The sequence below is a fragment of the Pundamilia nyererei genome, unplaced genomic scaffold, assembly GCF_000239375.1.
Source record: "Pundamilia nyererei isolate P.nyererei 1_Seehausen unplaced genomic scaffold, PunNye1.0 scaffold00034, whole genome shotgun sequence".
Lineage (NCBI taxonomy): Eukaryota > Metazoa > Chordata > Actinopteri > Cichliformes > Cichlidae > Pundamilia > Pundamilia nyererei.
The window spans coordinates 2,896,286-2,923,700 of record NW_005187435.1 but is presented as its reverse complement, the minus strand read 5'-3'; the positions used below and the strand labels follow the sequence as shown (position 1 = coordinate 2,923,700).

The 27,415-nt window shown below is 38.5% G+C and overlaps 1 protein-coding gene across 6 annotated transcripts in view; it reads right to left on the bottom strand.

Annotated features, from left to right (window-relative positions):
• Positions 1-27,415, bottom strand: part of LOC102195475 (metabotropic glutamate receptor 4) — a 185,576-nt gene that overhangs the window by 12,885 nt on the left and 145,276 nt on the right. For 5 of the 6 annotated variants that reach the window (XR_311648.1, XM_005729750.1, XM_005729751.2 and 2 more), the window contains exons 7-9: positions 17,750-17,950; positions 7,114-7,250; positions 5,038-5,973 (exon numbers count right to left, since the gene is read on the bottom strand). Coding sequence is in view for 5 of the 6 variants with exons in the window: in XM_005729750.1 (XP_005729807.1) it covers positions 5,038-5,973; positions 7,114-7,250; positions 17,750-17,950 (1,274 nt within the window). In the remaining variant the exon portion in view is untranslated. The remainder of the gene's footprint in view (positions 1-5,037; positions 5,974-7,113; positions 7,251-17,749; positions 17,951-27,415) is intronic. The other variant, XM_005729754.1, reaches the window with a different exon arrangement.

Here is a 27,415-nt window from a genome sequence, read left to right as displayed (position 1 = left end):
ACCTCTGGTGCAAATTACTGACCTCTGTCATCATTTTAAGTGGGGGAACTTGCACAATCGGTGGCTGACTAAATACTTTTTTGCCCCACTGTATATATATATATATATTGTTAAAATGATGAGTGGTCATATTATACATGGCCAAATTCATAACCAATGAGGAGTCTTTCTGCTGCTGGTTCTGTGCAGTATGATGTCAATGAGAGCGTGTATCCTTAGGACAGTCATCTCAGGTACACAGCTGCTGTTCAGATCTTCTATTTATGAGGAGCAGTAAATAAGAGCAAAGTTGGCTGTAAGTGAGAGTAAGAAAAAGGCTCAAGCTGCTTGCTTTAGGCAATGGAGAAACTGTGTGCACCAACATTCCATGTAGATAAAGATTATTTTGAACCATCAAACTACCCTAACAGAGTAAAAATATGGAGTTAGAAATAGGCATAACAAGTTTCCTTTAAGGTCTTATTGGCTTTGAGCACCTTCATCAGAAACAGTGGCATGTAAATGGCAACTATGTCACTGTTTTCATGGTAACAGAAGAGCACCATTGGGGGCATATCCTGTCCGTTTCTCTGCGCTTCAGCTTTTTAGTTTAACTCAAGCCACCTGTAAAGGCTCTGACCACTTTGCAGTGGTAGAGTGCTGTTACAGATCATCTAGAGTTGAGGTAATGGTGGATATTTGTTTGCCCCGATGAGGCAAATTGCACTAAGTGCACTAAGACTTGGAAGATAGTCAACAATCTTATGATGGCTAGAAGTGCAATCAAGCCCATGACCATCCCTACATTTGGAATTTTAGAGTATTTAGGGTGTCAATTTAAATAGAATAGAGGACCAACACTGCAAGTGTACAAGAACAAGATGATTATTCTTTTTTCTTTTCTTTTTGCTGAGTTTTGTGCACAAAAATATTCCCGAGATTTTCAAGCAGTCTTCATTCAGACTGTGTGCTGTGTATAAACTGTGGAGTGGTTTTCTAGGAGAGTACATGGCAACAGAATCGAAAAAAAATTTCTCAAGGACGGAACTTTAATTGGAGGGAAAAAAAACCCTTTACTCCAACTCCAGTATACAGCAAATTTGAACAACAGAATTTCAACTACATGCATATCTGTATTCAGCATGTTTGGGACTCACACCGAATGCGATAGACGCGACCAAAAAGCGCCAGACGCCCCTAGCTGGTCACGTGCACATTCGCACCTCGACGCACGACCAACGCGAATTGGCTGCACTTCAAAACATGCAATTTTCACGCACATGAAGCGGAAATGTGGAAGGAAATAGTGCCAGATGGCAGCTGTCGATCTAGCCTTTGAAGAGAGAGTCTCTCTTCTCTATTTACTGTGGAGAGCAGAACAGTGGCATAAAGGACATCCTCGCTATACCTGGGTCCGTCAGGTCCCCCAGAAGAGTGAGCAGTTTGGTGAGTTTCACCACTTGCTCCAGGAGCTGCGTCTGCATGACGGACGCTTTCAGCGGTACCACCATCTTTCCCTCGCCCAGTTTGAGGAGCTGCTGTTGAGCGTCAGTCCAAGCATCGCCCACCTAAACACCTGTCCGTCTGCCTGCGGTTAGTAAAAGTGTTTAAAACGGCAGTCCTTTATCGATACCTGTGCTAATATAAGCTCATTTGAAGTCCCAGTGACTTCCCCACAATGGCTCTTTTAAGAGCCACCCACAAACCTCTAAAGAGCGTTCCTGCCTTTTCTTCTTTAAAAATTTCCTTAATAAATTACTTTGCATGTATACCTGATGCTCTGGTCGCGTCTATCGCATTCAGTGTGAACGCACCGTAAAAATAATTTAGGGTGTCATTTGTCTTCAAGGTATTGGTATATCTCTGGCTACATCCACACTAATCAATCAATCAATCAAGGCTTTATTCGCTACGTGCAGGTTGCCCTGCAGTGAAATAGGACCCCCCCGACCTTACACACACAACACTGACATCACATGGGGATAAAGGTCGGAGATCGGTAACATTACAGAAAAAAAAAAAAAAAACAGAAATATTCACTACAATGGGAAAGTACAAGAGGAAAAAAAGAGACCTCTACTCATGCTGGGCTCCTGGGAGGACAGCATGAGAACAGGAAACAAAAAAACTGTTCTGCACAAAAAAAGCACATAAATGTCCACAGCACAACATTATGGAACACGTGACAAGCCACAGGGTCGGGTGGGTGGTGAGGAGTAATCCGAAGCAAACACAGCAGCCATCCTAATAGGTTTTCGTTTGAAAACGCATCATTTTCTCTCCGTTTTGACCTTCCGTCCACACTGAGATGGTGCTTTCCCTCAAGGAAAACGCAGTGTTTTGAAACACTCTCGAAAACGCATACATTTGAAAACGGTGCTTTTGCGTTGCATTGTGGACAGCAAAAACGGAGACTTTTTGAAAACGATGACACATTTTAGTCATGTGATGCAATTCCAGTGACCAGTTAAATGAAGATAGCAGAGGGCATTATACAGCGGTTGCTTTGTTTGCTCTCAAATTTTCTGTACGTTTTTGTCCATGACAGGTTAAACCACAATAAATTCATCTGCTTTGACCTCTGCCTTCTTAAGACTTTATGTATTTTTCTACAGCAATATCTTAATACTGGCTCTTGCTCTCAAGGGACAAAACTCATTCTGATTCATTAAGTTACATCCAGTCTTTGTTCCCATTATTTCTAAATGCTTGGTAAAAAAAAAAAAAAAGAAACCAAAAAAACATTTGCAGTAGCAGTATGCTGTGTGGTCTGACAAAGCTACGAACCATATTGGAGAGTAACTTCAATTAAGTTTTTCAGACTCAACCCTCAACAGCCCTTTTGGGTTATATATTAAATATGATTATTCTCTCTCAAATGAGGAAAGAAAAAAAATGTAGGACATTTCCCTGAAGCTAAACTTCCATTTTGTGTTTCATTTTGTGCTTTACCTTAACATAGCTCAGGGCCAAAGTAAAAGTTTTCTAAATGATAAAAGTAAAACTGTCCTCCAGCCATAGTGTGTACAGTTTTCCACAGGAAATAATAATTAATAAGTGACTCATGTAATTTAGATCAAGAAAAGTGTTTTATATTAAGACTGGGTGAGAAAAGTTTTCAGGGTTTGTAAATTAAATTCATCTGAGGTAAGGAACAAAAAGTAGGACTTCACATACCCTTCAAAGATTTTTTTTTTCACTTCTATTTTACTATTCAAAGCCAGGCTAGCTAATGGATTACCTCATCCTCTAAAAAAGCTGTTCAATCTCTCTGTGATTGTATAATTCTCTTTCATCTTCAGAGAGAGGAGATGGAATGATTAAACAAAGAACTCGCTGATCTCCGCGGCTGGTGTTGACATGCGACTTCAGATGTGCAACACTCACATTAAAAAATAATGTGGGCTTTGCACTTGGACCAGTTCTTCTTTACTATGTATGCTACGTGTATGATAATGAAAAATGTATAGTGACGACAGCTGATGGTTGTTTTTCCCCTCTGACTATATTTAGGAAATGTAACATTAATCAAGCAATATGTGTGAAACTCAACTGGTCTCTCAGTTTTCAGCATCTAAATGCTGTTGTCTGCACTTTTTCTGTTCATGCTAGTTAACATTTGGGGTAAGAGAAAGCCTGTAGCTTGGACTTCATAGTATTAATGCAACATGCAGCATATGATAATAAGTCATTGTACTGCCAATCACATAATGCATAAATATAATACAATTGGCTACAGTCATATGCAGATTTTCTGCAATGCCGCAAACTACAGAAATTGGGAGGGGGCGGGGTGTGCTCTGAACCACAATACACACTTTTCTTCCCACCAAGCTAACTATCACAGCCAGTTTCCAGGCCAGCATTTTGATGTATTGTTTTGTTTAATCACAAATGGAAGAAGGTAAGGATTAATTTGTTGCATCTGTCAGACCCATGCTGGCACTGCTGATAGTGTCCGTGCCAGTTTTAGGGCTTTTTTGTTTTTTTGCCTCACCACTGCCCTCTCTTGTAGCCATCAAGCCCCTTTTGTTACACTGCCAAAACACCTCTTTCAACTGCATCAACACATTGCTATTGTGTCATTGTTGTACCCCTTTGGCTTTGTCCCCAGACTTTCTCCTCTGAATGTGAGGTCCAAGCCCAACCTTCATTTCCATGTCCCATTTGGATCCCTCTTGACCTCAGTGCTCCTGCTGAACACAGTCCAGGTCTATGGTTCAAGAGGTCGGGCACATTGATTTGACATGGGAATAAGAGTGTGAGCTTGTGTTTATGTAAACAGCTCATGGTTCCCTAATGCACTGTGGCATACAGCTGTCACATATATGTGAGTCACAGGCTTCTGAGTTGCCTTCAGAGTTATTACAGAAACATTTACATTACTTTATGTGTACACGTTGCAGATTTTGTATTCACAAGCATCCTCTTTTTAAGTTCTTGGTTTTTATAATTACTGGTACTTCACAAAATGTTTAAAAATTACAGAACAGCAGTAAGGAAAACTGAGTAGAACCATAATTTAGCCTTTTCATTATATTAAGTATATAATTAGATACATATTTAACATTCAAACAGCACTTTAATTCAGCAGACTTGGTGGATCTAATTATAAATGCTTAATACTGCAGGAAGGCTTAACCCAATGGTCACCCCACCGCCCACAAGAGGTTGAATAACTGGATAGAGCAGTAGAGAAAATCTTTTCTATAATCTTTGTTTCATGTCTTTCTTGATAATTGCGATATTCTAATAAACCAAGATAAAGACAATTGTTAAAGGAAACTAGGGAAACCAGGTAATACTGGTTGAAGTCAGTCTGTAAACCCGCTATGGGTTTGTTATGATAAGACTACTTCTGCTTTACATGGTCACCAGCGTACAATTATTTGTGAGGTTATTTTTGTCTTCTAAGTAAATGTCAAGAAATATGAATGCCAAAAGCCACGCTAATAGGTGTTAAAGATAGTTTTGTGTAGCTGCATGTCTAAGCATTTCTTAAAAGAAACTGACAGGCAAAAAATACAAATTGCACTCCAGTATTAGTTGTAAGCTTACCTTTTCTGTTGATTGTGATGTGCCAAAGAAGATTGGGATGAATGCTAGCCAAATAATGCAGGTGGTGTACATAGTAAAACCAATTGGTTTGGCCTCATTGAAGGTCTCCGGCACCCCTCTGGTTTTAATGGCATACACTGTGCAGGTGACCATGAGCAGCATACTATAGCCAAGCAGGCAGATGAGGGACAGGTCAGAGATGTCACACTTGAGCACACCACGAGCCATCGCTGGGTTAGAGGTTCTCTGGTCCTCATAGTCAATAATAGCTTTGGAGGGATCCACAACAAACCAGATGCACACCCCGACCAGCTGCACCGAGGCTAGGGTGAACGTGATGACTAGCTGTGAGGCTGGAGAAATGAACTTTGGCGCGCTCACAGACATACTACCCTGCTCGAAGATGCGGTAAATACGATTGGTTTTGGTAAGCAGAGCAGCATAACTAATGCTCATCCCCAGACCCAAGAAGATCCGACGAAGGGAGCAGATTACGACATCAGGGGCAGAGATCATCAGGAACGTTGTGGCATAGCAGAGAAAAATGCCAGTTAGCAGGACATAGCTTAGCTCCCGGCCTGATGCTTTCACAATTGGAGTGTCATTGTAGCGAACGAATGTGACCACCACAAACAAAGTGGCCATGATGCCAATGACTGCAACAAACACAGGGATGACTGCCCACGGAGAGCTCCACTCCAGCTTAACAATGGGGATTGGAACGCAGCCTGTGTGATTCTCATTGGGCCTCAAATCAAAGTGACACATCTTACACGTGTAGGTGTCTGCCTGGTATTGATAGCCATCGCAGCGTTCGCAGTGCCAACAGCAAGGGATGCCCTTCACAATCTTCTTGCGCTCACCAGGGCGACAGGCCTGGCTGCAGATTGAGGAAGGGATCTGACGGACACCACCGGGCCACTGCATTGAACGAACCTATGAGGGAGGCAGAGGAATGTGGAAAGGGATGAATGGACAGATAGAGAGAGAGAGAGAGAGAAGAAACATCTGAGAAAAGATTTTTAGTGTACAAAGCTCACTGAATTGCATACAGCTGAGCTAGGTACAAAAGGGTGCTTTATTGATCCAAAATGGTCATCAGAAGCTCTGGAAGCCAAGGAGAATTCGTGTTTTTGGTTCTCTGTATTTATTTGGGTGAGAAGTTGAAAAAAGGCAAACTATTCAAGTATTCCTCATACATTCAGCAAAGGGCAAGTCTGAGAGGAAAAGAGAAACGCAATGTTTGTGGTGCAGTGAACTAATGGCACAATTCCTGTATTTATTTTTTTTTGGCTTTGGCAATTTTTTGTGTTAAAAATTAATCAATCAAAGTAGAAAGAGATGTCTCATTTCAAAATATTATTCCCCTTTGTGGATTTTACAGTTTCCTAAGCATACTTTGGAGCATAAATTAAATTCATCATTTGAAACAAGGTCTGCTCCCTTTAATGTTATCGGTTTTATTTAATTGTGCCAGTTCATTCAAAGGCAGTAAATTTGTCTTTAAATGTGTATTTAATTGAGAACTCAAATAACACTAATTAAATACTGCTGGCACATTTTACAGTAGGTGCCTACAAATACCTTACCTTTCTTTTTTTCTTTCAGCACATGTTGTTGAAAGAGGTGAAGAAGACAAAGCTCCCCTCAGCTGGCCTCATGTGTTCAATTGAACTCATTTGCCTGCCCAAGGCCCCCTCTTCATTTTGTGAAAACATAATTTGTTTGAGTCCTTTATGTAATTTACTGTTATAATACTGTTACTTCATCACACTGCCTGCCCACAGTATTGTTTTTGGAAGTCAGTGATGCCGTCTGCTGTCTGATATTAAATATGTCTGTCCGTAAGCTCCCGTGGCTTTCTTTTCATCACAGTCCATTCTGTTAATCATTTAAAGTGCCCCCTGGATATTTACACCTTTGAAGATAGAACTGAGCACTGTGAAATGGTTTAGAGGGGTTAGAGATCTAACATGCAGCTGCAGAGCTGAAGTAACCTTTCGGAGGATTTTCATTGCAAACACTGACACAAACATAAGTTGTAGGGGACACAGAATAGAAAATGCCAGTGCTCACATTCAGATGGAGTTGATCCGCCCAGTGACCAATAATTTTGTACTCGGCTGTTCGGTTTCTGATCTGGTATTGGTAGATCTCATAGCGTCCAGGGGCATCTCCGTTTTCATTGAAGAGCACTGGGTTGCCAGCTATGCCTGAGTGAGAGAACAAAAATATTTATCATCATTATCTGTTTTTTTGTGTTCTGTGTGTGCTTTTTTACAATTTTTCAGTTCTTGTGCTCATGGGTGATTTTATAGTGTACAATAATTCATCAATATGTGGAAAGTAAGGGTGTGGAGGAGGTGGAGATCCATCAAAGACCAGCAAAGTTCTGAATGAGCCATCCAGTCTTGGATTACTGACCACATTTCCACTGAGTTCAGTAACTGAAAGCAATGGTGACTTCTGTTTTTAGCTTTTGGCTAGTTGACAGTTGCTTCCACTACATTTCTACTTGGCTGTAGGTGGGATTAAGTGTAAATACATAACGATCCTGTACATGTAGCTACCAGAGAATGGAAATTGAGACAAATGTTATTTTTCCATTGTAGTTTGTACTGGCTAAAAGTGGTAGGACAGATATGTCAACATGCAAACTTCTTAAACACAACAAAACAGAATCTGAAAGAACCAAGTAAAGTGAAGACAGCAGTGTGTGTTTATCAGAGTTCTCATCTTAAACATAATCAAATTTTCCAGTTTCCTAAGCTTATCGATCTTGGCAATTAAACCCATATATGGTAGAATAAATAAAAAATACATAGGAATCTGACAATTAATTAGAATTTTCATGGTTCTCTTTTATCACTTTATTTTGTTTCTGTGGGGTTTTTTTTTTTTTTTAAGAAAAATCCATTATCAGTGCATCTCACTGCACACAAGAAACCTTAAGAGCCTGCCTTCTTCTTACAGCAAACTGGCTGTAAACAGTTGGAGTTGAGCAGGAAGTTCAGAGATAGAGTACTGACCGCATTTTGTACTGATTTTTCTGTCAACTAAGGTGGGCTATAATTTATCTTTCCAATAATGATTCTAAATAATATTCCTGTGTTCCTGTTTTATGATAAGTATGTTAATCACAGTATGGTATTCATAGAATGGTCTTCCTTGGCCAGAGAATGGCGTAAATGCTTCTTTTTATTTTATTTTATTTTAATTTAGGCCACTTGTGGTTTAACATTAAGTCTCCCAAAGACAATTAAAATCTCAGTTAAGACGAAAAAGGTAAACCTGGCCAATTGCTGCTGATGGATTTTCTGCTGATGAGAATTTTTTTTGTCCTTGCTCTTTGTTTCAATTCTGGGGAAGCGGCACTGTAATCCACATCTCGATGAGTCAGCCCTGTTGGATTAAGGCATTACTGTTTTACTCAGCCTTGTGACAATGCCGCCCACATCACAAAGCAGTTACTGATCATGGGAGGATTACAGTGACTTTATGAACCACAGAGGCAGTTTTTATATAAAAATATTAAGAACATCGCCAGTATTAGTAAGCTATGACATTTTTGTTCAGAGATTTTAATCATGCAAAGCTTGTTTTATTTTCACTAATGACCAGCGGAATTTCAAAAAGATTAAAGCTATCTGCCTTCCAGTGTCATGGTTGTCTGCCTACGCTGTCATGGTTGAACACATAACCTCAAGCCAAAGCCTTAAAAGCTTGGATATAGACTATGAGATCAAGCGCTCCTATGGACACCTTCAGTGAAAGAGGAAAACGGACCATGAATGTCACTGGCAGCTTTAAGAGAATGATACGGCAATGCGTCTGATATAGTTGTATGTAAAGCCTTGTGGGCCTTTTGGTTATGCTTGCTTTGCAAATTAAATCCTTTCATAGACTGACTGATCTCTTATTGAGTCTCTGAGCAACTGTTAATCTTCTCTTTTATGCACATATACAAAAACAAAGCAGTTTTGCAGTGATTTTATTTATATATTATTTTGTAATAACATTTAAATGGACTATTCTTTATTTTTCTGTTGGGTCATTATAAATATAAAAACAATGATGTTGGTTTTAGTATGTATGTATGTGGGACACACAAGTAACTCTCTAATAGAGACAGGGTGCATTAAGCCCCAAATCCCTTGTGCTACATTGACTTTGAATAGCATGGAGCAATGTGGTTAGATGCACTAAAAGAGACATCAGCAAGAACGGTGTTTGTACAGTTGAATACTTTTGGATCTTGACAACTAAAGCATTTTCACACCATGTAACTTTTAATATTGGAAATCTGGAGAATTCAAGAAACTAATGCGAGGAGTCAAATGTGAGGAATATGAAGCCCAGCGAAAAACTAAGAGTAAGAAGCAGCTGGGTGCTAATCAAAGCAGTTGATTAACTGATCGTCAGCAAGTGTGACCAACTCTATAAAAGCTTCATAACAGTACAATTAAAAAAAGACTGAGCAAGTATTTCTTAATAAGAAGGAGAAAAAGGGGAAAAGTCTTTTCTCTATAAAGAACATAGCAGCACAGCTTAAATATGTAAAGCTGAACCTAATCAACCCATAAGACTTGTGAAGCGATGTCCTATAGACAGGTGGGTCCATAGTAGAGATGGTTGGCCTTAATGTACAGCACGCACTTGCTGAAAACCAAACACATATCAGAACAAACACTTCATGCTAGCTGTCAAGCACGGTGGTGATAATACAGGGTTGTTTTTGAGCCACAGGACCTGTGCACCTTGCAGTCACTAGGTCGACTGAACTCATCTATATGTGAAAATATTCCAGAGTCAAATGCGAGGTCATTTTTCTGACAGCTAAAGCTTATTGAAAAATGGGCCAAACAAAAGTGCAATGACTACAAGCACACAAGCAAATCTACAACAGGATGGGTGAAAAAGAAAAGAATCAAGGTGTTGACCCAGTCAAAAGCTCCCAATTCAACCTGACTGAAACGCTGTGGTGGGCCCTTGAGAAATATTTGTATAAACAAGTGCCTGCAAACCAAAATCAACTTAAGCAATGTTCTACAGATATTGTAAAGATGTTGTACAGTAATTTTACAGAGATTACTTATTGCTGATGAAGTTGGTTCCACAAGTTATTTAATCATGTGGTGTACTTTTCTTTTCAAATGACTATAAATGACCTTGCTATTACATGATATAACGCTAGCTTTCTAAATGCTAACTAGACATAGCTTTTCTAGAATAATGCAGTATGGGGGGCCAAATACTTTGGGACTAGAACAGGATATCAACAAAATTTAACAAAATATTGGCCACTTATTTTTCTATAATGAAACAAAATTAAAGAAAAATGGGGAAATACAATCTTAAGTGTGCAGGAAGGTAGTTTATTTTGCGGCACTATGGTCAGTTTTCAGTTGCAGCTAAGAAATTAGATTTCTCATCCCCTAAACTGCTTGTCTAAATAGTCAACTCTCAAGTCCAGGAAAGATTTATTTGCACAGAGGACTGTTCCATGGCTCCATTGTGCTGTGAACTGTAGCCTGGGGGTAGCGCAAGTGTGTACCTCAGGCTGCTCGTTTGGGGTTAATGAGGTGCTAGTAATTATATGTAATATTTAATGATTTTGACCTCTTTCTGTCTTGCACTGTTGTGACAATCCCGAGTAAATGTATACATAAACTCTTTAATAATTGCCATGATATGATCATTAATCCAGCATGTGCTTGTTCTGCATCGATGCACAACCAGAACACCTCAGTGAATGACAACAACATGACAGCTGGTCATTAACTCTTAATGACCTGTACCCAGACACAATGTCGAATTTGGCATGGATCCACTTTCACTCTTTAAGCCATTCAGTCACAGGCATGACCTGTACATGATTGCTCAGTCATAGCATATACACGTTCACTATCTGCAAGTACTCTTAAACTGGCCCTAAAATGTTCTGAAAGCATGCAAGTGGTTGCTTTTAAAAACCCTATAATATGTGAAAATGTATATATTCAAATGACCACAACACATCTGGGTTTTGGATCTGCTAAGAGAGTGTAGATATTTTAAAACACTGCAAATTGTCACATAAAAGCCAGTATTTAAATATTACCCAACACAAACAAATGAAGGACATGCAAAAAGCATCAGAGGAGTGAAAAAACAGTAATGTTAGAGCTAGCATGGTAAATTTAGCATAATGTGGAATCTCACAGCACTATTTTCCTCAGTGCAACAGCAGCTATATCACACTAAACATTTTCTCTTTATAAAACAGAAACACAGCTTTCATTTAGTCTGTCTCTGCCTTATTTGGGAGCACCATAAAATATTGTCAATACAACCTGACGTGCAGCTGTTTTAAAAGCATGTAAAAGCATGAATATACCTTTTGAGCTTTCAGTGTGCTGCAAGTGTTGCTATTGTTGTATTGACTCATTTAATCTAGGCTCAGAAAGATGCAAAAAAGACCCAAAAACACTCACTAGAATAGTAAGTGAATGAAAACAGTGCTTTCATATGGAATGATGAGAAGTGTTTTTGAATCCTACTTCAAAACTTTCCCAATGAAAAGTCATCAGTGTAAAGCAACTTCAGAGATTCTCTTCACGAGCATAGTCTCTCCCTCTGTCTGTGTTTCCGAGCAACATCTGCCAGCTTTCCACTGCCACACCCCGCTGCTCTAAAACTGGTTTGTTCAGTTTATCGTATTCTGCTGACTCAGCAGTTCTAGCCAGAAAAACACAAGTAAACACTGCACTTCCAATGCGTAACAAATTATTTAGGGCTGATGAAGAGACAAAATTGTGTTATGTGGCCATGTACTGACACTGCCTTACAAACAAGAACACAGAAAAGCCACTCTCGTCTGAAAAGCAGTTCAGCTATAGTACAACTAAGGTGCGTGCACAGGAACACTCTCAAAGGACTTTAAAATGTGTTTCCATTGGCTGACAAAGCTCCACCGCACTCTCCATCTTTCCAGAGGAGAAACACAGTCTGACAGTAGCTCCTCATGCCTGGTTAGCTCTGACTACGAGCTCTTTGACGCTGTCCACACTACACTGAGTGGTGGTCAGTCATTCTCTCTGTGTTTCCACATTACCTGCAACACACCATAGCCACGAGGTCACACCTCCTACAGTCACCCTGAATACGATTTTAAAATGAGAGCGGTTCATCAAACGGTTACAAGCACTAGCATTAAAGAAGGCCTATTTCTGGTAGAATTAAAGTTGTTTCAAATAAAGATAAATAACAACCCCAGCTGGTATTTCAACATTTTCTTTACTGTTATAGCTTCTGTATTAGACACAGACTCTGTAAACAACAGGATGTACTGCTCATCTGAGGGGACAGAAGTTGAAAGTAGAGAATGATAAATAGATCTTTTTTTTAAGATAATGTCTGTTCCTATAAGATATGGGGGGATCTTTTGTCAATAACATGATTGAGTATGATGCCGAATACAAAAACCCCCCAGACATACTGCACATGCAAAAAAAATATGTCAGTATAGAATTAGCTTTTGTGCTATGCAACAATGAAGATCTTGCACATCCTTGAGAAGAAAGAGAAGTGTGGAAAAATGGAAAAACCTGAGAGCGTGCCTTTATTCCACACTCATAACTGCTGTCCCTGGTGAGAAAGACAGTGGAAAGGCCACTGCTTTTCAGTCAGAGGTAGAACAAAAACACCTCCCCCTGATGTGATTGCAAGAGCCATGAAACACTGACAGGAAGCTCCATTCAACTGTGGCCCACTGAAGCCTCAACAACCATTAGATACATGCATTGCTGAAAAGGAGCAAGAAAAGGAAAGCTCTAAAGTGTCAAACAGTGGATAAAGATAGATTGAAGGTGTTTGATTCTTTCGCTTTGTGGGCTGCAGCTCCAGCTGCTACTGAATGAACCAATAATCAGCACTTGTGAAGTTGGTGATTTACAAAAGAGGAGACACAGTTACATCCCCAGATACATCTGTGTGGGAAAATACAAAAGAATAAAAGCTTTTTCGAGAAAGCACAGATGCCACAGACCAATAGAAATAAATGTTTTTTGACTTTTCTTTTAATATTTTCTAAAAGGTTATCTGTCATCAGCTACTGTGTCCCTTGTTGAGCCCATGACAGTCTGCTCAGATATTGATGCATTTATGTATTTTCCTGGCACATGAGGAGCAGGTTTAGTACATCTTTGTATTTAAAGGAACTTGTTGACCTTTACCAGTTTCAACATCTGTAATGTAAGACAGAGTGCATTTGAGCTGTGTATGGACTTAACTATGCAGGTCTGCAGAGGAAGAAATTAGAATTATTTTTAGAAGATATCTGCTGAAACTGCTTACAATAAACAGAAATGTGTAACAATAGATTCTTGCTGGCTCGGCCTCAAGAATGATTCATCACAACAAAGAATGACCTACTTTCACATACATTTCTGTCAATTTGTAGGAAGAAGCAGGACAACTGCTCAGTGTATTTACTGCTGAGTAACATGCTAATATCCCAACACAGAGATAAAAATTATCTTTGAAGTTTTTGTACACTGGCCAGTAAGTACAGTCTCAGCTGTTGGGCTGTTTTATGTATCTGGACAAGTTCAATATACTACTGTGAGCTGATGCAATTAGATGAAGTGTAGCGTAACCTCAAGGCAACCCCTCTGGTCTGATGGTGTGAATATAGTCTCCCTGCTAAGAACAAAATTCAGCTCAAAAGTGCTTACTGCACAGGAGTTTTCTGTCCCTGCTCACAGGCTAAAACCCTGTTGAAACCAATTTTTACAGAGAGCATCTCTCAATCATTACTTTACAAACAGCCCAATTAAATAAATGTTTGAAATGATTGTGGATGCACTTATAATGCACACACATTACTAACATGCTATTCCATCATACAGTTCTTATATATTCAATATGTCAATTTTAATTCATTGTCTTGTTTCCCATGGTCGAAAATGTCATTTCTTGTAGGAGCATCCAAACATCAGCTCTAAAAGGGAGAAACAGAAGTTGCATTAAATTCAAGAGTGGTTGCCTTTGAACCTCCAGGCTTACTGGTCTATATACAGCATATGAAATTGGACACATCACTGTCTAGACAATGACATAAACATGATTTGTCTAGACAGAAACTATCAGAACCTGTTTGTCTGGGATGAAAAGAAAACTACAGAAGCTGTTTTACATCAGATCACGAGAACCACTTTCAACAACATACTGCATGTTGCGAGTTGTTTTTATCTAACATTATTGGATCCTGAGCAGCTCAGCTGGTGTGGAGCAGTGCTAAGGGCACCTGATTTACTACTAAGCCAGGAGATTGTAATCAGTACTTTACATCAATATATCATAAATAGGGTGAAAAGAGCTGAACTGATGCTAAAAATTGTGTTGAGGAATTATGTAATAAGATTTTAAAAAGGTTGCTCTTGTGCAAAACTCTTGAATCACTCCTCATTTCTTACTGTATTTCCCAGAGGAGAAGACCTTGTACTCCAGATATCAAGATATACTGTATTTAAGACAAAGACAGAGTGTCTACAATTCTAATGATCTTAGGCAAGCTGCCTTGAAGTTGTCCTCAGGAATTGCCTGCCTTTTGTTCTCTTTCAACATGAACCCACACTGCTTCAACAATTCTGAGATCTGGGCTCTAGGGAGACTAATCCACGAGTGATAACGTCCATTGTATGTGTTATCTATCAAAGTATTGCATTGGCAGCGTGTTTTGAATCATTATTATGCTGAAAAAGGTTTCAAGCATAAACGTTGTGTAGATGGTGATATTCATGAAAACTTTGCTTGTAATTTTATTTATATTTGCATGGTAAATGGTAAATGGTCTGTATTTGTATAGCGCTTTTACCTGTCCCCCCTAGGGACCCCAAAGCGCTTTACACACCCAGTCATCCACCCATTCACACACTGGTGGAGGCAGCTACAGTTGTAGCCACAGCTGCCCTGGGGTACACTGACAGAAGCGAGGCTGCCATATTGCGCCATCAGCCCTTCTGGCCAACACCAGTAGGCGGTAGGTGAAGTGTCTTGCCCAAGGACACAACGACCAAGACTGTCCGAGCCGGGGCTCGAACTGGCAACCTTCCGATTACAAGGCGAACTCCACACTCTTGAGCCGCGATCGCCCAGATGTTCGAAATAGACAGATAAATGGTAAAAATGGTAAATGGCCTGTATTTATATAGTGCTTTACTAGTCCCTAAGGACCCCAAAGCACTTTACACATCCAGTCATCTACCCATTCACACACATTCACACACAGGTGATGGCAAGCTACACTGTAGCCACAGCCACCCTGGGGCACACTGACAGAGGCGAGGCTGCCGGACACTGGCGCCACCGGGCCCTCTGACCAGAAAAGCTATAGAAAATAGAAAAGTAGAAATAAATAGAAAAGTTTATCTAAAAATTAGGTCACTGCCAATCAAATTGCTTGGTGGATCAAAATCTGACCTGCATTTATCATTCCATTAATTTTGACAGGATCCCCAACACCATTTACTGAAATGCACTACCAAACCATGACAGAACCTTCACCATCTTCTATAGATAGCTGCAGACACTCAGTGATGTACCTCTCTCCTAACCTCGTACATATTGATAACGATTTAGTTTAAAAATATTACATTTGGATGCATCCCTCCATAAGACTTTTAGACATTGATTTCCAGTCCAGTTCTTGCGTGACTTGACATGCGTCAGCCTTTTCTCCCTGTTTCTCCTCCTTAAGAAAGCCTTCTTGATAGCCACTCTTCCACTAAGACCATTTCTGATTATGACTAAAAAAAAGCAGACAATGTCAAAAAAAAGCTATAAAAAAAACCAAAAAAAAAAACCTCACACTTTGATAGACCTCAAGAACACCTGGAGAACTATTGCTCAAAACTACTTTAACGAATTAGAAGAAAATCTATTTCCATGAAAGTAAAACAATTTTAAAAAAGAAAAGGGGGGTGACTTGAAACTTTTGCACAGTACTATATTTGTGAAAGTAAAAATTACATTTTACTGAATACTGTACACAGTCCTGCTTTGGTAATAATGCCGCAGGCATGGTGCTTGTTGCCTAAAAACCACTGACTCCTGCTGAAGTATTACAAGGAACTAGCTTTATGTCCATCAGTGGCGCAATTGTGCTCAGTTATGATTTCAATTCATCAACTATGGCATTGTAATAGTGGTAGCAGATTTCAGGAGTTTACACTGCTTTACTCTAACAAGCAACATTTTGGCCCAGATAACTCAGCACAGAAGTCAGTAGTGATTACTGACACCACTTAAGTAAAAGCTTTTTAGGCCAATAAAAAAAAAAAGTGTCCCCATTTATTGCCACACTTAGGGTCTATGTGGCAACCTAGTAGTGCTCTAGTGCTATTTTTTTATAAGTAGGTTGTTTCAAGCTTGTAAACATGGATTTAACAATGCATCTAAAACTGACTTTGGGCAATGCAGCTAAAGACTATGTCATAACCCCAAAATGTTGACTGTATGTTCAAAAGCAGGTTTAATGATACCAAAACCTGCAGAATCACCCAATCAAATTATTTTGAAATTAAAAATATAAATTTACTTCCCAAATGTGAATTAAACATTAAATTGACATTCTGCCAATGTAATAACTAGATATTAAAATGACAAATTAGCTTGAAGAGCATGAGTTCAAATGAATAATTTATCTGTGCAAACACTGCATACTCAAGTCTCTATGAAAGAATTATAATTGTGTTACACAGCTTTGCTTTAAAAAGGCTGTCTATATAATGAAACTCTGGATCACTGCTCTTTGTGTGAAAGCAGTCAATTATTAATATGCCAGTCATGAATGTGAACTTGACTGATAACTGGGTTTAATGTAATGCTACATAAAGAGTTGGGAAATAGGTCATACAGTAGAGGGGGGGGAAGTAAGTTGTGTGCTGGGTCGGGAGCCATATATGGCATCTCAATGTAAGACAATGTTCTTCAAACTGTATGGTTGTGTCGAAAAAAAATAATTCTAATAATGTGAAAGTCAAGTACTTATCATTTTAACCCTCAAACACAGACCTCGGATGGCCATTGAACTTCTATAAGCAATGTATGTTTGTAATCCTACATTGCTTGCATCTTTCACAGCACACATTTTCAACCTTAAAACTTCACATTTAACATGAAAAATGTGAAGTTTGTAGAAAATGTGCATTGAGTTTCCTACAAAGTCAGTGGGAAATATATAGCAGTCATATATAAAACATTGTTCTGCAATTGAAAGAAGAGAAGAATCATCTCTTTTTAGCATTCACAGCCTCACAGACCTTTTATCCAAAGACTTCAAACCTGGATTGATCTGTCCATTCTCTCCATACCACTTTTTTTCTTCTTTTTTTAACCATTTATAAGCGGGCGGTTGAGGACCACTAAAGCATTTGTTTCTCAAAAAACACCTGCTTCTCAAAACCCTTTCAGCTCTGCCACAAGGGTTTTTCCAAAAAGGCTTTTCGAATTATCAGTTAGCCTTTTAACATAAAAACTTGCATTTGGTAACAGAATGTGCCACTTAAATACAAGAATGACAGCTGCCAAAAAGGGCCCTGTAACACGTGATGTAACCCATCACTGACTCATAAAACTTATTCTAATAAACTTTAATTGACATAAGATGTTGTCAATTCAAAACTAATACCAAATGACCCTAAAAGTGTATATTTGAGTGTCTATAACTGACCTGAAAAGTTGAGACGACGAATATGCTTCAGCAGATGAGTGCCATTTATGGGGTCCATTTTAGCGCAGAGACCAACCTTGCCCGGGCACAGCTCCTTGTGCATGTTGTGCAAGGCATGAGCCATTGCATAGACGGCATCAATAACAAACTGTACCTTTCCTTCCTGCTCATATTGCGAGTCCTTTCCGATTCGCTCCTGATCTGAAAGACATAGACAGATGCATGTGTGTGGTTTTATAAGTATTAATTGGTTAAAAGAATTCATGAAATAATTCAAATCGTGGTAAGTGATATATGTAATGATCTGCAGTCATTCATTTGGTTTGGTCACCATGTCAAGGACAAGGTTGAGTCCAGTATTAGTATCCATGTAGTCAAGCAATCATGTTTGAGACAGAAAAAAGATTTTACAAGTAGATTTAAACGACTCAATCAGGCAAAAAATCTGTAGCTCTATCAGCCACATCATGCAATTAAGAAAACTGTATTCATTTAAAGGCATGAGCGGTTTCCATGAGTGGATCCAGCTTAAAGAATTATCTACTTGTGAGTTTGTCTCTAACACTTGTTTAAAGAAGGCTGATGATAAAGTTGCATATTCAGTGCCTGTTCTAGACAATTAATATGCACAATTATAGCAAAAAAAAAAAATCCATCTTGAAACTAATTTATAAAGTAACTTGATGAAGATACTACTGATGTGTGCCAATAGTCAGGAAAACTTATCTTTTCAACACTTGTCTTCTCTGTCATCCCCACTCTGGATGGCAGCTTTTAGATAAGACAATTATGTTCACGCTACTTGGAATGAGCTAAACCTTTTAAACGAAGGGTGTGGCATCAGTCCAAAAGACAGAAGAAAATGCATTGCTCCTCAGTGAGTCTTATTTTTTATGTACTGAATGGTGTTGCCTCTTGCAATTAGCTAGAAAGTAAATATCTGGATCGCTGCAGAGGACCAAATCAATTCTAATATCTGGAGTGCAAGGTCTTCTCCTCTGGGAAATCTCATCTGTTAAAAATGAAGAGTCTTTCTTATATCTTCTGAAGGAGTAGTAGAGTTCCCTCTGTGTGATTTTCGTGAGCATTATGTTTTGGGCCTGCATTTCTATTCTACAAATTTTAAAAATATGCCTCATGCTATTTTTCATAGTTGCTTTAAACAGTTCTTCCAATTTGATCAATTTTTTGTATTCCTTACCTTCTTGACTGAGTGTCCAACTCTGAATTCAGTATTTATTGCCTGGTTCAATTTAGAAGACCCAAAGAAGCAGGAAATAGAGACATCCATTCACAGGACAGGGATAATCCCCTTATGGGCTCAATGTAATAACTCGTGATAGGAGTTTATTAATCCTGGCTCAGGTTGTTCCAGAGGTTTTTGTGATTGTTAATTGCTGTGAGGAGGTGGGGTCTAAGGAGATACAACGTGCCAATCCTAACTTCGGCTGTCTGCTCACATGCATGAAGTCTTAAAGCTGTTTCTATGTAAATCTCCTGTATGTGCATTAGCCATTATTAAAAGCAGGTGTGTTCAATTAAGATTTACAATAGACTAATTACCAGGGATAAGCTAATGATAGAGCTGCATAGAATTCAATTAGGCTTTGCAAGTTAATAAGCACACAGCAGGGAATGAGCTGCTGATACTCACACAATAATTTCCATACTGTTGGTTGAAAAAATACTTGATGCTATAGAGCTTCTTAACTTACTTCCATATTTTTCAGTATATTTCAGTAAGTAATTTGGTTAAATTCTAGGTTAATGCATTAGTAAACTAGAGTCTTTTTAAACATGACAAAAAGTAAGTTAAACCAATTTTGCCATAGGACAGAGAGTAACTAAATCAAAACCTAAGCCATGCCAAAACCTGACTCTATTTAAAAGTAGAGTTTACTGCAATGCAGTGAAAGATTTTCAAAAACAAAAATGGAGAGACCTGCATTATACTAAACATCTCTTAATCTTTTAAATCAGGTGTTTTCAGTCTCATTGCCACAGACCAAGCACCAAGGATGTAGTCAGTTTTTCTAAACATTTGTGAAAGAATAGGTTGTTTTAAAGAGCTCACTGAATCCGAATGTAGTACTCTATAGGATGCCACAAATACAACAAGTTAAAGTCACAAAATTTCTTAAACATGAAAAATAAAACATTTTTTAATATAAAACATTGGTATTGGTTGAAAATTCCACAGTTGGTGCCTCCCCTTCATATAATTGTTCAAACAAATACGGCTTAATAACAAGAAAGACATTATACTGTCAGAACCGATGTGAACTAATGAACTACAAATGAGCAATATCAATATTAAAAGCCACCTTAACAAACCTCAACCATATACAGGCTAGAACAGTTTTTTGTGACTATGTGGTTATCTGATACTTTTGGACATGCCGATATACAGCTTTCACAAGTAAACTTTTTTCCTAAACATTATCATGCAACAACTATCCTCTTGAGGTGCAAGCTATTTTCGGCAGCTACTTCAATCCGAGAGAGTGCTAGCCTCCAAATCAGCAAAGGTCTCCTTCTGTTAGCCATCTTTCATTTGCTAGATCTCCAGCTCCTCACTGCAGACCAAAGGGGTTTTAAGTCTCAGATTATCTCATGAGCTTTTGAAAATGCATGAATTATTGTTGGAGGTTACGGCTCAGTAATTAAGGGCCACAGGGCCTTGATTGGACAGAGATTGTCACAGTTTGGCCGCCATGCTTATGCCGTGGGGAATCCTGTGAGCCAGAGTGGGTGTGAGAGTGATATTTCTCTCTCAGTCTTGGCAGGCCACCCACACTAACTTTGTATTGTCTCTTCTCCATAAGACAGTTTCCCTTTTTCCTTCTGTCTCTCTTTGTAGCTAACTCCTCATTGGCATTTTGGCACTCTCGCACAACTTTTCCAAGCTGGCGTTTTGCTTTCAGAGAAATCCTTTTAGATTAAGCAAAGCAGAAGCTGAGTGTGGGTGTCTTCCACTGAGGTGAAACACAAGACATTAAGTGACAGACAGTGTGGGCACAAAACCTTTGACCTATTTTTCAGCTTACGACCGGCTGCAGGCCATCCAATCCACTGAGGCAATCGGACCATCTTTTAAGTTAATGTGACGCTGCTGACATGTGTCACGCACCTTCATTTCACATTTTCTGTGAATTTTCCTATACGTGATTGTAGAGCTAAAGTCTCAATTCATGTCGGACTAAAAATATGCTGTTGTGTGTATGTTTTCAGTCAAACAGAAATAGTAATTTAAAGTATATTTAAAAAATATCAAAAATGATAACAAATATGATATCACATTTAAAAAACTGTTATTGGATTAATACTCAAAAAAGAAAACTCAAAAAAATTGGTTATTGAAGCAAATAATTAAAATGCAACTTCAAGCAAATGTAATTTCAATATTAACACTGATTTTTAAAAAAAATCATTTTACAACTATACTGTATTAATGTTCAATAAACATGTCACAGCTGGTTTTATCACCCACAAAGCCATTGATAAGTCACAACAATGTAATAAACAACAGTGTAACCAACAAATGGTACCTTTTGAGCCCCTCAGAACCAACTGAACAATGTTTAAACCCCACAGCCTTCCTGAATATTGTCTGTGTTTATCCCTTTTTGACCACAGTCTACCCATCTTCTGATGGCTGCTTGCAGTTGGATAATGTTCCATGTCACAAAGCTCATCTCAAACGGGTCTCTTGAACATGACAAAGAATCCATTGTCCTCAAAATGCCTCCAGAGTCTCTAGATCTAATCTAATAGTGAGCTGCATTGGGATGTGGTGAAACAAAGATTTGCTGGATGGTTGTGCAGTTGACAAATCTGGAGCAACTGTGTGATGCTATTATGTCAATATGGACCAGAATCTCAGAGCAATGTTTCCTGTCACCTTGTTGAATATGAAGAATTAGGGCAGTTCTTGAGGCAAACCCAGTCCAGGATTGGGGTTGACCTGGATTAGGCTGAAGTGGAGTCCAACTCAGGTGCACCTATTAAAGTGGCCAATTAGTGTATATGTAAATAACCTATTTGGTTACATCACATTAGCAAACAGATTTCAAATTTCTAACTAATTAAATGTAATTGCTATTTACTGATTAATAGTTGTATTAGTTGTATCGTCTTTTTCATGTTCTCACGCTTGGAATCAACTCAAGGGTAGGCTTTACATTTTAAACTATTTAAACTCTCCATCACACCACTGATCAGAGATTTTCTGCTTCCTAAAATAATTTAATCTATTTCCACAATGAATTCAATTACTTTTTACAAAATCCTTTCTGTAATAAAAGGGCAAGCTGTCCAATATATTCCCCATCTCTTACCCAGAGAAGGCTGAAAACCCCCTTGGTCACCCTGGAACGCTGTTTAGGGTGAGCAGTATAAAAATAGATGGTTGGATGTGAGAGCACATGCGCGGTTTATCTGCATTACTTTCTCTGTGCTGTTCCGCTCACATCGTTAATACAGAGGCGAAACACACAGCCAGCGAAATGGGTCCCTGCTCTACCTCCCCTCTCCTCTCAACATTAATCAATATCAGTTTTACATCTCCTTCATTCCCAGATAAAAGACAAGTCTCACTTTTTTTCTTCAGTCACTCATGCCCTCCTTATCCTTTGATCACACTAAGCAGTCTAACCCTCTCAGGACACTGATAATTCTGCAGCATGCCCCATGTGGTTTTTGCACAGCTGCCACAGGGACACTGCAAAGCTCCCCACCAGTGAAGAGGCAGCTCAAGTGTCATACTTTAACCTCAAACAAATTCTGTGAGACTCTCACTCCCTGTGAAGCAGAGCTGATAGGGAAGTTTAATACTAAAATGTCTGTAATGAGCGAGACAAGTGATAGAAGAACAGCTACTTAGTGTGAGATGCAGGTGCCTATACAACACTCACTCCTAGTATAGAGATAAACTTAACGATGTCAATGTGGGTATTTTCAGAGCTATTAATTTAGCTTCTGCAGCAACTGAAGGCTAAAAATATTTCTAGTGCATAATCATTGAGAGTACAAATAATCATTAAAGATCATCATTGGTTTTATTGGTAGATAACAATCATTATATGTTTGCTTCATTTGCTCTTTTTCCTTGTCTCGTTGTGGAACACTTCCTCGTATAACAGTTTTTCCCCATTTATAGTTTTGGTTTCATTGATTGAATCCATCTTGCAGATAAAACACACATTTACATTTTGAAGCAGAGCATCTTTATTTTTAAGGATTAAACTGGAGATTCTCTATAGATTTATAAATTCAGCAAATCCCATAACATAAAACAGAGCTTTGATATCTCTGATCAAAAACTAAACTAACCTTGATCTCTACAGTGATGAATTCAGTAACTTTGTTATAGTGTGTGTGTGTCTGAGGGAGTGAGAGGTCGCTGCAAGGGTCACTGCAAATAAGTACAGGGCCGAGTGATCACCTTTACTTTGATGAAAATTTCTATCCTGATCAGAGCGGTTCCTTCTGATAATGCATGAAGGGTCACCTCAGGGAAATTTTGGACCAGTACTCATAACCTTTATCAGAATGCAAAGTTAAGGAATATCTTTGGGAAAATTGTGTTAGAGAATAGATTTCCAGAGACCTGCCAAATAAGTACCAATGTGTATTAAGCCTGTTTTGGTTGCAGAAAATAACCCAACAAAATAAGCCACATTAATGCTCCCTTGCTTCATTATAATAAACTCTGTTGCTGTAATTGCTCAAAAATGCAGTACCCAGCTATTTTAAGAAATGATTTGGCCTTTTTTTTTTGTTTTGTTTTTCAAAAAACAAAACAAAAACAATGCGACCTGACGAGTTTTAAAGGTCTGCATCATCTACAAGAAACACAAGGACTATGGAGTGCCACAGACAGAGCTGGAAAGTCAGACAGTATTAATAAACAGTTTGACATTTTGTTTTGTTTTGGTCTGCACAGGATTTTGTGACATTAAGAAATATTTAGATTACCAACTGGCTTATCTTCTATAACTTGGGAGGGAGGAAACAGGGTGGTTTGTTTATTTGCAATTTGTTACCACAAAACACTAATTCAAAACATATATTGTAAATCTTCCCCCAGACCCATGTGTTAATATCAATCTAGATCGGTATTCAACATTCAGTATTAAACTACTACAGATATTTCAAGACACAAAGAAGAATAAATGGAAATACATTTGCTCCCAAACATAAACAATGTGCCATGTTTTCCATCTCACTTATATAAGGAAATGAAAACATGGTATGAGTGTTGGCCATGGTGTTGATCAGACTGCAGACTCCCAGAGGGTCACTGGAGTTATCTAGTTTTTTTGTTCTTGGCAACATTTCCTCTTGGGGGGGTGGGCAGGTCAGTGTAGCCAATCAGTAGACAAATTGATCCATCAGTACTATCTTATCCACCTGAGTGATGCCCTGAATGTAACCCTCTGTGTTATCTCTTTAGAATACTCTGTGTTGGGTTTTATTGCCTGTGAACACAGCACCAGCTGTTGGTTCTGCAGCTCACCCCTTGAGTAAAAGTATGTCTCTGGTGTATTTTGTTTGTACTGTTTCACCAGGGCTGTTTCAGTTATTTATTGTTTTACCAACCCTGCCCTTTATCTACAAATAAATAAACATTAAGATTCTCTAGAGTCTCAGCACAGGGGTCCTTGTCTTTTATCATTACATGTTATTATACACATTAGTACAGCAGAGGTAAGTGGCATGATCATCCACAATCACGCATAATTGCATGTCAACATGCCCATTTACACTGTACGTCAGAATTGCTTTGCTTTGGTGTAGTTGTTATGACTTCTTATGCTCAACAAAGGAAGAAAAGCAGGTTTTACTGTACCTCCACTGTCAGTGGTTGAAGAAAATTTGGAAACATTAAGGTAAAAGATGCAAAATAAGTCAATTCAACATTTGCAATACAAAGTAATGTATAGCGATTTAGTAGTATATCAGGTAGTCCAACTGCTATATTACAAAACAAATATTATTATTTGTCAGTATATTTGTGTTGCCATTTATACCAACTGATAAATGATGTGAAGACGAGATGGGAGAAACACCCTTCAACCATGTCCTGAGTGTTGCATTACATAGTTTGTCCACCAGGGGGTATTCTGCAACTTCCCTGTTGCCAAAAGGTGTGCCCACAAACACAACAACCAGCTGAGTAGAGCATAATTAATTAACCTAGGACTTGTTGTGATGATAAGTTTATTTATACAACTGCACTGTTATATTATCTTAGTAATAACTTAAATAGCTTCACATAAAAAAATATGGACTGATATAATGGGATTTTTAAATTGCTTAATATCGATATCAGTCTTGAGAATCCTGTATCAGCTGGGCTCTCATATCAAGTATATTTTTCATAGAGTTAATTGAGAAACTGTTTAGAGGTAATATATCTAAATGGGAATGTCTCCTCTGGCAGTTAACTACCTGACAAATCAGAGTTCTTCGTCACATTTAGAAAAGTAAGCTGTAAATTTTGCACTGCCACAAAGTCCTCTTGACTGAGTGGTCTATTACAGTCACTTCAAATTTTACCATGCAATAAATAGCATGGTAAAATCTTTGGAAATCTTTTACAAATAAATAAATAAATAAAATTTGTCTATATTATTCATGTTATATCGTAGGGTAATGCACAGCTGTGACCGATGCATATAGCATTGTAAGACAACGTACAACCACCTTAAAAATCTAATTTAGTCATGCTGTAAATCCCACCTCCACAAAGCCTGCTGGTTTGGAGCATTTTGGGATTTATGGCACTACTGAAGTGCACTAAGAGGGATTCCCCCCTCCCTGCAACAAAACCAGTTTGTTTGTTTTTTGCAACCAAAAATTGCCAGAAGAAAAAGTAAAGCTGGTTCCTCATAAGAACTAAATATAAAAAAATGAAAAGAATAAAGACAATGAAGAGTGTAACATTAACCTGTGGCCTCACAACAGCTGAACTGAGTGAAGATAGCATGCATTTTCAACACAAATTCCATCATTAGTAAGAGAATCATGTACTCCTATTGTCCGCCACCCATTCAAGCAGTGTACTGTATTTTGTTTTGTTTTTTTCTGCTGCTGCAGTCCCGATGAGTGCTGTCAACCTAACGAGGCACTTCATGGGTTTTTTTGGTTTTTTTTTTTTTTTACATTAAAAGCCATCTAGATCTATAAATTTTGAATTAGCATTAACTGAAGGGCTGAAGAAATAAGAAATAAAAGCAAAGTAAACTTTGCCAGTCAGGTCACTATTTCAGAAAATGACTGTGCTCACATTCATAAATGTTACTGTACATGTGAAACTGTGCAATGCGCCGACTCCAAATCCTGCCCAGATTCTGTCTTTGATGTTTTTCTTTCTCTTAGTCATAATGCTGCAGCATGTGAAACTCAGCCCAGCCACTGATGTGTGGATTACCGCCATGTAAAGCCAGTGTGGAAGTATTGTACGCACGCTGTCACGACACAGTCTTGTTTATAAATACTAGTGTATGTGTGGAAACTGGTGTATGTAGATTGGGGATATACACATCTGGCTCCAGGGCAGAGTGGTGGCTCAGTGGTTAGTGCTTTCACCGTACAGCAACTAGATTGTTACTTTTATTTCCTTTGATTTCTTGGAGTTTGCATGGTTTCCGCCTAAAGACAAACTGCTCATTCTTAACTGTAAATTCAAGAGAGGGATTTTTTAAACGTTGTGTTCTCTAATTGTGTGCTGATCTATTTTTCTGTCCATGCTGTATGCCCCCCAAATGATTCCTCATTCCCAACTATGTTATGAAGCATAATGTGATTGTTTTTATGACTTCTTTATCTGCTGTATATTTTGTGTCCTCACAGTGAGCTGTCTCGATTCAGTATATGTTTATTTCAGAGGCAAGTGGGGGCTATATGAAATTACAATAATTCAATCAAATTCAACTTTCTTTTTATTACCAAAAGAATGACACAGAGCACTATTATATCCAGCTTTCCATGATCCTCTAAAGCACAATACTGTCACATTTTAAGAATAAAGAGAATATGCAAGTAATTTGTAAGCGTAAATTTATCGTCATATTAAATAATTCAAATCTGGGCATTTGAGTGTTAATTTTTTAGGTTGTTGAAAAGCCACTGAGTCATCACTTGGACTCTTCTTTTAGAGGAAAGAACTGATCCTTACAGTCCAGTTGTGATGATCTGCCTTTAATGGCAATACTAGCTACCTGTAATTAAGAAGATATGGATTATTACTGCATGAAATCTGCAACAATTCTGCAGTGTTTGGCTGTAATGATGGTCATTATCATACAAATCTTATTTGTGTCTCTGGTTTCTTCTCTGTTGTATTGTTACATTTTCCAGCAGACTTCAGTGTTATGCTGTAGTTATTAATTAGTCATTTTGCTACTCTGCATACGTTAGGGAGAAATATTTCCATTAATTGATGTCACTCGAGGGTTGAGGCTATACGTGGCAATTTTCAAACTCGGGAGATTCTCAAGGGATCACTAAGACCTGACAGTCGAGAGCAATGTTAGACTGTTTCTTGGCAGTGTTCTTGCTTGCTGGGCTGCATACAGCAACTCTTACTTGAGTTTTTCCCCACCAATAACACACCTAATTCTTCTTCTTTTTTTTCACCTGTTCCTTTTATGGGTCACCACA